General features: G+C 37.3%; 1 protein-coding gene across 5 annotated transcripts in view; it reads left to right on the forward strand.

Annotated features, from left to right (window-relative positions):
* Window positions 1-11,928, forward strand: part of LOC116726691 (disks large homolog 5-like) — a 32,800-nt gene extending 20,872 nt beyond the window's left edge. For 3 of the 5 annotated variants that reach the window (XM_032573516.1, XM_032573517.1, XM_032573518.1), the window contains exons 20-34: window positions 820-903; window positions 991-1,150; window positions 1,444-1,518; window positions 4,128-4,290; window positions 4,365-4,498; window positions 5,373-5,519; window positions 5,859-6,042; window positions 6,329-6,477; window positions 6,737-6,901; window positions 7,353-7,549; window positions 7,939-8,082; window positions 8,180-8,307; window positions 8,605-8,714; window positions 9,892-10,001; window positions 11,042-11,928. In XM_032573516.1, the coding sequence (XP_032429407.1) occupies window positions 820-903; window positions 991-1,150; window positions 1,444-1,518; window positions 4,128-4,290; window positions 4,365-4,498; window positions 5,373-5,519; window positions 5,859-6,042; window positions 6,329-6,477; window positions 6,737-6,901; window positions 7,353-7,549; window positions 7,939-8,082; window positions 8,180-8,307; window positions 8,605-8,714; window positions 9,892-10,001; window positions 11,042-11,145 (2,054 nt within the window). In that variant the 3' untranslated portion in view covers window positions 11,146-11,928. The remainder of the gene's footprint in view (window positions 1-819; window positions 904-990; window positions 1,151-1,443; window positions 1,519-4,127; window positions 4,291-4,364; window positions 4,499-5,372; window positions 5,520-5,858; window positions 6,043-6,328; window positions 6,478-6,736; window positions 6,902-7,352; window positions 7,550-7,938; window positions 8,083-8,179; window positions 8,308-8,604; window positions 8,715-9,891; window positions 10,002-11,041) is intronic. The other 2 variants (XM_032573520.1, XM_032573521.1) reach the window with 1 other exon arrangement.
* The last annotated feature ends 1,224 nt before the right edge of the window (window positions 11,929-13,152 follow it).

Below are 13,152 nucleotides of genomic sequence, written 5' to 3' on the forward strand. Positions count from 1 at the left end.
TTTATTTCGGTCACATATGTACTGTAAGTTTTTTTCCTCCGTTCAACCAACATTCTGTTCATCAATCCATCTGTTTATCCATCACCAAATCGTTCATCTGTTTATCAGTCCATCCATCCGAGCATCCATGGATTTATCTTTTGCCATCCATTTGTGCATCCATCTGAATCCATCTGTATCAAACTATGTACATCATCCAACAGTCGGCCATCCCTCTGACAAAAACATTACCCATTCTTCTATCATTCTACTGATCCATCGATCCATCTGTTCTTTCAAATGCTCTTTTGTCCATCTTTTTTTTTCTTGATTCCAGATTTAAAGTTGTGAAAAATATCTTCCTTAAATGAATCAAACTTTTGTATTTATTCTAAAAAAAATACAACCAAAGTCTGGAAACGAATGTTGAGTGTGTGAGAAGCTTACGTTTTCTTTGATTAACCCCAAATCAAAGAATCAATCCAGATCAGTCCTCTGGGATGGACTGATCTGGATTCATACAAAATGAAGATACGAAGCCGGTTATCTGCTACATGGAGTTTTCCAACAACACATCACTTCACAAACCCAAAACTACCCCTCTAAAACCTGTTAATTCCCCCCCAGCTTCTTTGAGAAACCTGACCTAGACCTTTTTTTTTTTTAGAAATAACTAGTGGCATCCTCTGGACTTGACAGGCCATTTACCATATATATATATATAGCTCACGTAAAGACATTGACTGGTTAGGTAAAAAGTCTCAAATCTACATGACTAGCTGCCCATGGAGATGAGGATGTTTTTTTGCATGGGTAACAAATATTTCCTCTTTTCTTTAGGCTCTCCTAGTACTTTACAGTTTAGGGCAGAGCGGATAAAAATCCCTCCGGCCCGTTACTCTCGCTCCACCGGCTCTGACAAAGGTACTTTTCAGTGCAGATCTTGAATTACCTCTTAATAAATGCTGCTGCTGTAAATCATGTGCAGCTTCTCCTTCTCTGTCTCTCCAGCGTCTCTTTCACACTCAGAGTGCAGCAGCCCAACCCCTCCCATATCCCCTGTCAACCTGGACACGTCGTCTTTCTCCAGCAGCCAGTCACAGAGCTCAGTTTCTTCCCATCCCAGGATATCAGTTAGCCCTGCTCCAGTTGGTGACAGGAGGAAGGATGGGTAAGCCAGCGTCTCGCCTACATCCTCATCCGGATGTATCATTCAAAATATTCATCACTCAGCAGAGCATGACATGTTTTCCTCTATTTGTCTGCTTCATTGTGATGAAATACTCAGATTGCTATAAACAAATCTGTCAGCCTTCGTCTCACACTGGCTCACCATCTAACCTTATTCTTGCCTCTGTCTCTTCTCTCCGATTATAACCTGAAATCCTTCTTCTACCACTTTGATTCTTTATGTATCTATAGATATATATATGTCTATTTTTGTTTTCTTCATCTACTTCTCAGATTTGTTTCTTCCTACACACCTTCTGTTAGACGTCCAGCAGGAAAGCCCTTGTTCTTCTCTTTGAGAAGCTTGAGGTGTGTTCCAGGCCACTTGTAGCATGAACAGTGTATGCACAAGAGTATCTCAACATAATCTTTGTGCATGTGCAAATAAACGCAATAATCAGCCCTATTTTGGGAGCCCTCATGCATGATTTATTTACATTTTTAATGTAACCTAGAAATTAAATGGATGTGTTTCCCTTTAGGGCATCATCTCTAATCTGCTCTGCATGTGGTTCATAAAAATTCATTAGAACTACAGTTGTGTTCGAAATAATAGCAGTGCCTCAACAGCAGCAAGAAAATCACTGGTTTTATTAACATTTCAAACTCTATACCCCAGATAAGTTTCTGGGGGGTAAAATAAAGGTATAGAAAACCAACAAACCCAACAGGACAGCCATGCATACTGTGGATTCTGTGAAATTGAATGATTAACTGAAAAGGGTGTGTTCAAAAAAATAGCAGTGGTGAGTCCAATTAGAGAGGGCATCAATTAGGGAGGGTATTCTGGGAAAAAAGGGTGTTAACAGGTGATCCGTATTTAAGGATCAAGACAACTGGCATGCTGGCTGTGCATTTCTCCTGAAAAAACAATGAAAATGGGTCGTTCCAGACACTGTTCTGAAGATGAGCGTTTCCTAATAAAAAAATTGATTAAAGAAGGGAAAACATACAAAGAGGTGCAGAAAATCATTGGCTGTTCAGCTAAAATGATCTCAAATGCCCTGAAATGGGAGCATAAAACTGAAAAACGAGGAAGAAAAAGAAAGACAACCCCTCGAATGGACAGAAGAATAGCCAAACTGGCGAAGACTCAGCCAATGATGGGATCCAAGAGGATCAAGCAAGACCTTCAGTTGACAGTGAGTACTGTGACAATCAGAAGACGTCTTACTGAGGTTAACCTTCCAGCAAGAAGCCCCCGCAAAGTCCCACTGCTGAGAAAAAGACATGTGCAGAAGCGTTTACAATTTGCCAAAGAGCACATTGACTGGCCTGAAAAGAAATGGCATAATATCTTGTGGACAGATGAAAGCAAGATTGTTCTTTTTGGGTCTAAGGGTCACAGGCAGTATGTCAGACGCCCTGCAAACACAGAATTCAAGCCACAGTACTCACTGAAGACCATTAAGCATGGTGGTGCAAGCATCATGATATGGGGATGTTTTTCATACTATGGTGTTGGTCCGATTCACCGCATACAAGGGATCATGGATCAGTTCCAGTACATCAGGATCCTGGAAGAGGTCATGCTGCCATATGCTGAGGAGGAAATGCCTTTGAGGTGGACCTTTCAACAGGATAATGACCCCAAACACACCAGCAAGCGAGCAAAAGCATGGTTCCAGATGAACAAGATTCAACTGATGGAGTGGCCAGCACAATCCCCGGACCTTAATCCCATCGAAAACTTGTGGGCTGACATAAAAAGTGCAGTGCATGAGGCAAAACCAAGAAACGCTGAGGAATTGTGGAATACAGTGCAATTATCCTGGGCTGCAATACCTGTGGAACGATGCCAGAAGTTGGTTGACTCCATGCACCACAGATGTGTAGCAGTCATCGGAAACCGTGGTTTTGCAACAAAATATTAGTTTAGGATACTCAGCTAGGTTCACTTATCAAGAATTTCTTTGTTTGTACAGTACATTTTTGAGTTTCCAAGGAAAGATGGCAACACTGCTATTCTTTTGAACATGCCATTTCTTACTTTATTTGAAATATTATTATTATCATTTAAGTTTTGATGACTTTGCGCAATTGTTTTGCTTTGGAATAGAATGTACTGTGTCCCCAATGTATCTGTGTTCATTAAAGTACAATTTCTTTGAAGAATTTTGACATTTACTCATTTTTCTAAAGGCACTGCTATTATTTCGAACACAACTGTACTTGACTGAAAAAGAACTAAAGCACATTCTGCTACTTTTCTGTGTGATGCAGTTTAAGGCTTTTATTTAATATAACATTAAATGTTTTTAATTTTTTGTAATTTACAGGAAGAAGGTTTGACATTAAATATACAATACATTGAAAAAACATTCTCACCCCTTAGAACCACTATCTTCAATTGAAATTCTGTGTGTTGAACCAACAAAACTAGTCCAAAATTGCTATTGCGAAGCTTCATCTATCATCCAGCTGTTCCAGCTGTTAGTTCGAAGGAAATAATAAAAGGTTCCACAATTGGGATATTGTTTTATAATCTAACACTGCTTTATATCTCTTCAGTTGCATCTCTGACTTGCCTGGTGTGATCTTTGGTCTTTATGATGGTGTTTGTTCACTTGTGTCTTTTGAAAACAATGTTATTTAGGTTTCAGTGTAAAGAACACAAAATGCAGATTCGTGACACACTGTTTTTTAATTTGTAATATATCTTTAGTTTTCTCTTTCTACTTATAAATTAAACACTACTTGTTACATTAACTCTCAGTAAAATACAAATTATTACTTCTGTAAGGTACTTAAAGATGTACTCATTTCTAAAACATTTAGATTAAAGTTTTATTTATATGTTTTTTGTAGAAATTTAAATTTTTGTGGTGCAACCTATAAAAAAAATATATATATTTTTAATTAGCAGTATACAATTATAGGTTAGTGAATTTTTTTACTTTTTTGTTTTTGTTTTTAAGGCCTTTTTTAGGGGAGCCACGCAATGTGACGGTACAGAAAGGAGTAGAACCGCTTGGGATCTCCATTGTGAGTGGAGAAAATGGAGGAGTGTTTGTTTCCAAAGTAACACTGGGGAGCATCGCTCATCAGGCTCGTCTAGAGTACGGAGACCAGCTGCTGGAGGTAAAGCAACCACCATGCTTCACCTGCACATTAAGTTCACTTTTCTGTTTCTAATAAATCAAAGCTTTTTGCAGTTTAATGGAATCAACCTTCGCAACGCCAACGAGCAACAGGCACGGCTGGTGATCGGACAACAGTGTGACATGGTCAGCATTTTGGCTCAATATAATCCTCACATGTTTCAGCTGGGGAACCACTCCCGATCAGGGTAAGCTGACGTTTTGGTTTTTGTAGTTATTAAAAAAAAAAAATTACTGAACCAGAGTTGTTGCTGAAACAAACACCGTAATCGACAGAATACATGAGTTTCATATTTACTTTTAACATTTTAATCTTTACTAACTGACCACAAAGCAAATATTCAATGATTTCATTGCACAACTTTGAATTTATGAATTTTTTTATTGGTTATATGTGGTCAAAATTGTACACAATGTCTCATTTATACGTAAATACACAACACTATTTGAACAAATGTCCTTTAAAAAGTTTGAGAGAAATCACACCCTTTTGTTGCCAGTAAAAAGCTTCTGTCATGATCCTGGTGGACTATTTATTGTCAGAAATGTCAAAGTTTATTTAAGTCATTGGCCCTGACATCAATCCTAATAAAGATTTGTGAAAATGCTTTGTGTAAAAGTTGGGTAAATCAGCCAGTCTAAAGGAACCATGCCATTTCTGCTGAGATAACAGGTCAAACATCTAACTGGGCTCAAGACTGAAGGTTGCTGATGGGTATAAAAACTGTTGTTTCTCTTTACTATTTGAAAGGGCATTTGAAATAACCAAATACATTTAAACTCATGCACTCAAATCCTGTTTTAAAAAATAATTAAGGTAATTTGTTGTATAGTTTTACCGTGAAAAGAATCACTCAAATGCATGACTGACATTCTTGCTCAGAATGTCAAAATTATTGACATTCTTGCTTATTATGAATTTATGGAAACAGTTTACTAGCACCGAATGTTATAGATGACAATAATCTAAAACAACCAGAAAGTAAATATTCAATCAGCTTGTATAATTGAGCAAAGTCAAAAAGATTTCACTCTGTGTATTTTATTATTATTTTTTTTTAGTTCTCAAATGGAGTCCAGCAGCAACCATCTGACTACCAGTCCAGACAATCACTCCGCTATAGACACACTGAGCGAACAGGACGAGGGAACAATGACACCTCCTTCCAGGCAGACTACTCCTGCCACAAGTCCACACAACTCTTTCAGGTGTCGACGTTGTTTCACTCACTCCACTGAACTTTAAGGACATATCTCCTTTTATTTTTTGGTTGTGTTCATGTTTGATGCTTACAATATGTCTGTTCATTTCCATGTCAGAAATTGAAAAGGTTTTAGAACAATACATTTTAAAATTGCTTATCTGCTTTACAAGCCAATGGAACGGGTTGATATTGATTTATGTTCATGTTTTCTAGATTTTCTGGTTGTAAAATAAAAGGATATTTGCCTTTTGAACATTCTCATTTTACTGTTATTACATTTGAAAAGCCAATTAAGCAGCAAGTTTTCATGTTCTAAGGAGTTCAAACTTTGGTTTAATTTCAGGCTTCCAGGTTCCCTTTTACTGCGGGCTGCAGAGCCTCGCCTGGTGAGGCTGAAGAGGATTGATACAGAGTTGGGTGTGCAGATCTGTGGAGGAAATGTTTGTGGCATCTTTGTGGAAATGCTGGATGATGAAAGCCCGGCAAAGACTCCTGACGGACTGCTTCCTGGAGACCTAATACTGGAGGTAAAAACATGGTTTATCAACGTTTTTGATGGGTAAAGAATCAGATTTATTGTAAAAATGTCTCCCAATAGTTAGAGTAAGAAATTAATGGACGCTATTCAGTTATATGTTTGTATGTAGCAGAAAAATGTGTCCTGTGTTGTCTAGACTTTCAAGTTCAACCTCTGTCCTTAGTGTAGCTGTCTCTGTTAAGCATGTTCTTATGAATTTTACTGTAAATGTCATTGTTCTTTGTCTCTGGAAGAATTGTGTGCTATTTGTCAGTTGTATAATTGTTTTCTTTCAGTACAATGGTGTCAGCATGAAGAATAAAACTAAAGAAGATGCTTACCTGGAAATGTTGAAACCAGCTGATCAAGTCATGTTCAAGGTCCAGAACTATGGGGACAGCCTTGCTGTCATCAAAGAATCTCAAGGAGATGGATTTTTCATCAGGTGCTTAGAGTTTAAACATTTTGTATTACTATTTCCCAGGCTGTTTTTTTTAATTAAGCCTGGGGAAAAAAAATAGAAGCCCCATTAAAAAGTAAAAGCAGAAAGATTATGCAATTTAAGTTTAATAAATGAGTATAGCACATCGTTTCTACTTGTCTTATGTCATATGTGTGGTTCAGAATTAAATATTTTGCATGTTAATATTTTGTTTTCCCTAAAGGAAATGAACACATTTATGATGGTGATTTAATTTTGTCAGAACGCTTTATGAGCGGGTTGCAGAGCAGGAGCTGAGCTTTAAGAAGGATGACATCCTGTATGTTGAAGACACTTTACCAAATGGCAACTTTGGCTTCTGGATGGCCTGGCAGCTTGATGAGAATGCACAGAGGCTGGAGAGGGGACAAATCCCAAGCAAATACATGTAAGTCCAGCCAGTGACAAGGAATTAATTTGTTTTTAAATCAGTTTTTGTTGGAATTTAATTAACTGTATTAAACTCATAATTTCAAGTAAGCTCACGTGTCTCATCTTGTAGATAACAAAATGACTTCTGCATTTGTCAGAGCTCAATAGTTTTAGAATTATTGACTACATTATTGTACCTGTAAATATATCTGATTCAAAATATATAAGAAAATGATTTTGATGATTAATTATTCTTTAGACTCAAGACTAAAAATGTCAACAGTTTGCTGTTCTTGTCATAACTGACCCCGTTAATTGCTATGTAAAGTTAGAACTACTTTTGGATCATTTTAAGACTATCTGAATTTCTAAATTGGTGAAGCATAATCTGAGTTTGTTCACTGTCCATATTGAACATGTTTCTGGATACATTTGAATTCATCTGCCCATGCTGAAATGTCTCTTAGGATGGATCAGGAGTTTTACAAAAGACACGGCTTGGCTGACATGAAGGATGAGAACGGAACCAGTAAGTCCATGTCTGCTGCTGCTCGGAGGTCGTTTTTCCGTCGGCGACTGAAGCACAAACGAAGCGGCTCCAAGGATGGGAAGGACCTGATGGCTCTCGACTCCATAAGCACAGATTCTTTGCCCATCCCGGAAGGTGAGATTCCCTCCCCCCCGAGATGTCTTCATTGCTAATTTCAAATCTGACACTAATAGTCATTGACCAACTTCAAAGTTTTACTGAATCTTGTCTATTCCAAACAATTTCAAAATGTGGGTTAGAGCATATATTTGAATGACTTACTCAAAGTCCAGCCATTTATTATCTATATTCCCGGCTTCCTGCTCTGAATTAGAGAGTGAGAATACAATATTTCTGCACTGCTGCCTGGGAAGTCAGAGATGTTAGCATGATCATATGAAGCAGGATACAACTAAAGAAGTACATTTAGTTCTAGGACATTCCTTTCGGGTTAAAATATAATCCCTGTGGTGATTACCGACTGGTGGACCAGAGTAAAGTTAATTTCTGTATGTCCTGCTCAGATGGAATAAGCCTGATGTACCAGCGGGTTCAGAAGGTGGACTGCTCGTCCCCCAGACCGGTGCTGATCTTGGGTCCGTTAGTGGAGGCCTGTAAGGACCTGCTGGTGACTGAGGCTCCTGCTAACTTCTGCCGCTGCTTGCCTGGTGAGTGTGCTAGCCAAACACACTCGCATAAAATTTATAATGACTAGATAAGATAAATAAGTTTATGATTGTATTATTTTGTTGTTTTCAAATCTAGAAATCATGAAGGCATCTCAACAGGCAATAGAGCGAGGAGTGAAGGATTGCGTGTTCCTCGATTACAAACGGAGGAGCGGCCATTTTGATGTGACAACTGTTGCATCAATAAAGGAGATCATAGAAAAGGTAAAGCTTTTTGCTCATGTCATCAGTGTCCTAGAACAGCAACGTTTTGTATGGCAGCTCAACTGCTCTTTGTCCGTGTATCTAAGGCCATGCCATGGTGGTTGAAAAACAAAGTATAAAAGCAGAAAAACTTTAAATTATAATGGATTCCAAATCAGAGAGCATCTTTTACAGTGTAGAAATATGAAGAAATATGTTTACATTATATAAATATATGTTTAACTAAATCTTGACCAACGTTTTGCTTTGCACCATCCCTCATTTCTCATGCAGTTTTTTGCTGTCATTCTCTCATAGGACTGTCACTGTTTACTTGACATTGCTCCTCACGCCATTGAACGTCTTCACAGCGTTCACATCTACCCAATCGTCATATTCATTCGATACAAAAATGCCAAGCAAATAAAGTGAGTAATCCCATGGCCCTAGAAGCATGTGTGGTTCACCTTTCATTTTCTGGCCTGAAGATATGTCCGGTCCTTATCCAGCTTGATTTGTGTTTGTCTTGAAGCTGCTGTTTATTGATTAGAATTACAGTTCAAATCTTGAACAACGTTTTCTCTGAGCTGTTTGTTCTTTTTTTCATTTCATTGGATTTGATCAGCCGGTGAGTCTCAAAGAAGTCTCCTTGTTTTTCCCATTTTTGTAATCGCACGGGAAGATTTAATCTGTTAAACTCTCATCATGCTATTTTTGTGCATAAGCTCAGACACAAATGAGAACAAGCTCTCATGCTTTCGAGGCCTCTCTCACACTCACACGCACACACACAAATGGCTGCAAATTTATAAAACTGCAGCAGTTGAATGTGGCTGAGATTGATTCCTGCTAAGCCTTCAATGTCATCAGCTGAGTGCCAGCTGTCCTGGGAGGGGCTTCCTGGAGCTTGTGTGGGTGGCTGTAATTTCCACCTGGACTGATGGAGCAGCTGACAATAGCTTCAAGTATTTAATGTGACCTTTATAGTCAAGGAGGCAGCAGTAGACTTTGATCATGAAAACCAGCATGACCTCTTCTATAATGAATGTTTAGATATTAAAAGGTTTTTACTATTTTTGTCAGGATTCATGTCAGTAAATGTTGTTTTTAGCGGAATATCTATTTAGTTTTTTTTTTTACAATTTAAACAAAAACGTTCTTCTAATTTCAGCTTTCACGTTTTATGTATTGACTCGGGACACTGAATACAAATGTATTCACGCTACACCTTTGTGATTATTATCTACAAAAATAATAGTTTTAAAATCTAAATAAAACACATGAAGATCTGAGGTTGTAATATGGCAAATGTGAAAGAGTTCAGGGGTTATGAATACTTGGTACTTTCAGCTACTGTTCATTTTGAATCCTAAACATCTTCAAAATTATAAAAATTGTAGTGCGTATTGGAGGATTTTGAACAAAAGTTATTCATCTTTGAAGCAACAAAGTGACAAACACAACTGTTAATGATGATGATGACTTGCTGTTAATTTAAATGCAGTCAATAAAAATATATTTTTAATTTTAAAGATGCTCTGGTTTGTTGCAGCTTTTTATGAAGCTGTGTGGAGGTGCTAATAGTTGTGGATATTTTCTCCTCAGGGAGCAGAAGGATCCTCTTTACCTGCGGGATAAACTCTCTCAGAAACATTCCAAGGAGCAGTTTGAAGCGGCACAGAAAATTGAGCAGGATTACAGCCGGTTCTTCACAGGTTGGTGGAAATTATTTATTTTGATCGTAATTAACTGACTCCTAGCTTTGAAATGGAATGTACGCAAACATTCATTTCAAGCCATGAGCGTGAAGGTTATCCGAGTTGTGCCCGTCTTACTTATCAGATCAGGGTTAAAGATTTATGATCTGGAGCATCAGACCATCTGAAACCCACAACTGTCCAGCAGATTAATGACCACAAGAGGAGGCAACTTATGGCAAACAGCTTTGGGAGCAAACACACCATCACTGATCCTTTAAAACAGGAACAGGTTGCTGCCTCATTTTCACAAAAATGAGAACACAAACCATTTTTTATCTGGTAGAGACAACTGAAAGATTAAGAGGAAAATTTTCTTGTTAATTCCAAAGATTTGAGCTTGAATTATTTTAACTCCACTGTCTCATTTAAATAACTGGAAACTAGAACACCTTTTTGTGTATTGATTTTCACACTGATGAACAAGTAATTTTATAAATTTCGGTCCTCACCCAGTCTAGGATCGAGTTGCTAAAATGAAATTATTTGCTGTGTCACAGTATCTCTATACATTGGTAAGACAGAAACAAATGGCTCAGCTTAAAAATAACATTTAAAAGAAGAAAGTTTAGAAAAAACACTCCCCACTGAATAAAACGGTTTGGTTTTTCAAATAGCTTTTAGAATTTTTCTGAGTTTTTTTTGGACCATATATTTTCCAACTATATATTTTACGTTTATAATTTTCAAGTAGTTTTTCTGATGTATGAACTTGCTTCCTATGGGTTTACTAATCATGTAAAACTTTACCCAATCTCAGTACTCTGGGATTTCTAAATGTCAACCAGAACCTATGCAGTTTACCAGCTGTGGTCAGTTCAGACATTTATAGAAAAATGAACCTTGAAGAAGCAGGAAGAACTTACTCACGTTGTTTTTCTACTTTTCAGACATTTTATTTACTAGTCATAAGTTAAGTTAACATTTAGAAACAAACCATATTTGACTTGGATGCTTATCATGTAAATATTTCTTCCCCACCCTCCACTGTGTTGCAGGCGTTGTCCAAGGAGGCAGCGTCTCCTCCATTTGCACTCAAATCTCGACCATCGTGGAGCACGAGCAGAATAAAGTCCTCTGGATTCCAGATGAAGCACCATAGAGATTTCACTCTCACACTTATGTAGCATTTTTTTTTAATCATAGGGTGCACTACAAATTGCTGACACTTCCGTTAACGTCCAAGGCTTACTCAATTTTACAAACATTAGCACAGATGATGGTAATAATGAAATATTCCCACTACATTAGTGATATACTGAGCAGCAAATAGGTTTGTTTACACTAGTATTTGATACTTGAATGTTCTGTTCTCCCTCAGATGTGGTAGCACTCCTAAAATTCCTTTTTGTTGCCATAAAATAATGTTGGACCACATTGAAGACCATATTCCTGAAGTGATGATGGACTAGACTACAATGCTCTTTCTTCCTTTTCTATATTTATATGCATTTTCTTTTCATTTATTTTTCTCTAATTATTAGGAAGAATATTTTCCATTTAATTCTTATTTATAGAGGAGAAAATTGTCTCTTCCTTATATTTTGTTTTGTGGTATGAAGGTTCCCTTTCCATTTCAGTCCTCATAAATAACATTGTGCCAATCCAGGTTTTGTTTGTCTTTTAAAGCTCCAGGTTTTCTAGTTTTAACACTATGTCCCCTGCTTATGTATTTCCAGTTCTGCCAGTATAGATTTTTTTTTGTTGTTAAATTAAACTGAAAGAAGGGACTGTTTTTATTTTGAATATCATAGATGGCTGTCAGTTAAACACGCTCACAGGTACCATGTGATTCATCCTGGCACATTTCGTCTTAGATAAAACACTTGCGATGAGTTCAAGGTTAATATTTCCTTACAAATAATAAAAACTAATTATAGTTGAATTGCAAGCATTCTGTGAATTTGTTCGAAAGTAGTTTGTGTGTTCTTTTTTGTTTTGTTTTTATTTTTTTATTTGATCAACTGCAAGACTTTGTTAAAGTTAACCTACTCACCACCAGAGGGTGCAATCTACCATTTCAGATAAGTAAGATGTGCTTTTTTTAATCACTTTTTTAGGCGTTGGTCTAGGACAGGGGTGCCCAAAGTCGGTCCTCGAGGGCCGGCATCCTGCATGTTTTAGTTCTCTCCCTGGTTTAACGCACCTGGATCAAATAATGGCTCCGTAGAAGGCCTAAGAAGAACATTGATATGCTGAAAAGGTTGTTGGTTACCAGGGAGAGAACTAAAACGTGCAGGATGCCGCCCCTTGAGGACCAACTTTGGGCACCCCTGGTCTAGGAGGATGTCTTATCTCAAAAACTTAATTTAATTCAATACAAAAGGTTAAACTACAATATAGCAAATAAATGGAAAGTATAGCATCAGGGGATGTCTCTTAATGTTGATGAAAATAGTTAACAACTTATGAAAACTCAAAATAAAATTTTTCAGAAAATATTTTTTTTAATACTAGAATGTTTTGATACAGTTTAAGGTGATTGGCTGATGCATTGACTGTTGACCACGAGACCTTAAGATTCTCTACAAGGGGGAGCAATCCATAAAATGGATGGCACTGCTGAAAGAAAAACTGGGTATTGCAAAATGCTGTATCAAACCATATTAGTAGAAAGTTTAGTGGAATAAATACAACACATGTTCAGGTGTATTATTTCTTGCAGTCTTGATGTAAATCTGATCTACTACAAAATGCAAAAGAAGGCATCACCAGTTAGTTCTGCAACAGGTGGCCTTAAACCTTAAAGTAATTTTTACTTTCAGTAATTTGATTCAAGAGGAAATATATTGTTTAATGCTGATTGATTATATTTCAGCTTTACTATTTTAATATTTGGTCTGGGCTTGTTTTGCATGAATCATCAATGTGTTGTGACATGGAAGAGATCAGCCTATGGCTCAGCTTAGGTTTTGTGGAAGTCCAGTTTGCTTTAGTTATGGTCTGCAGTTTGTATTGTTTAATCTCCTTCTTCAGGATACACAGTGGATGCTTTATGGGGTTTAGTTTAGGTGGGTTTTTTGGCCAGTCAAGCACAGTGATGCAGTGGTCATTAAATGGTCATTAAACCATGTATTGGCGGAAGAGAGGAAAAATGTCACATCATGGT

This window comes from Xiphophorus hellerii, chromosome 10 (genome assembly GCF_003331165.1).
Source record: "Xiphophorus hellerii strain 12219 chromosome 10, Xiphophorus_hellerii-4.1, whole genome shotgun sequence".
In the NCBI taxonomy this organism is placed as follows: Eukaryota; Metazoa; Chordata; class Actinopteri; order Cyprinodontiformes; family Poeciliidae; genus Xiphophorus; species Xiphophorus hellerii.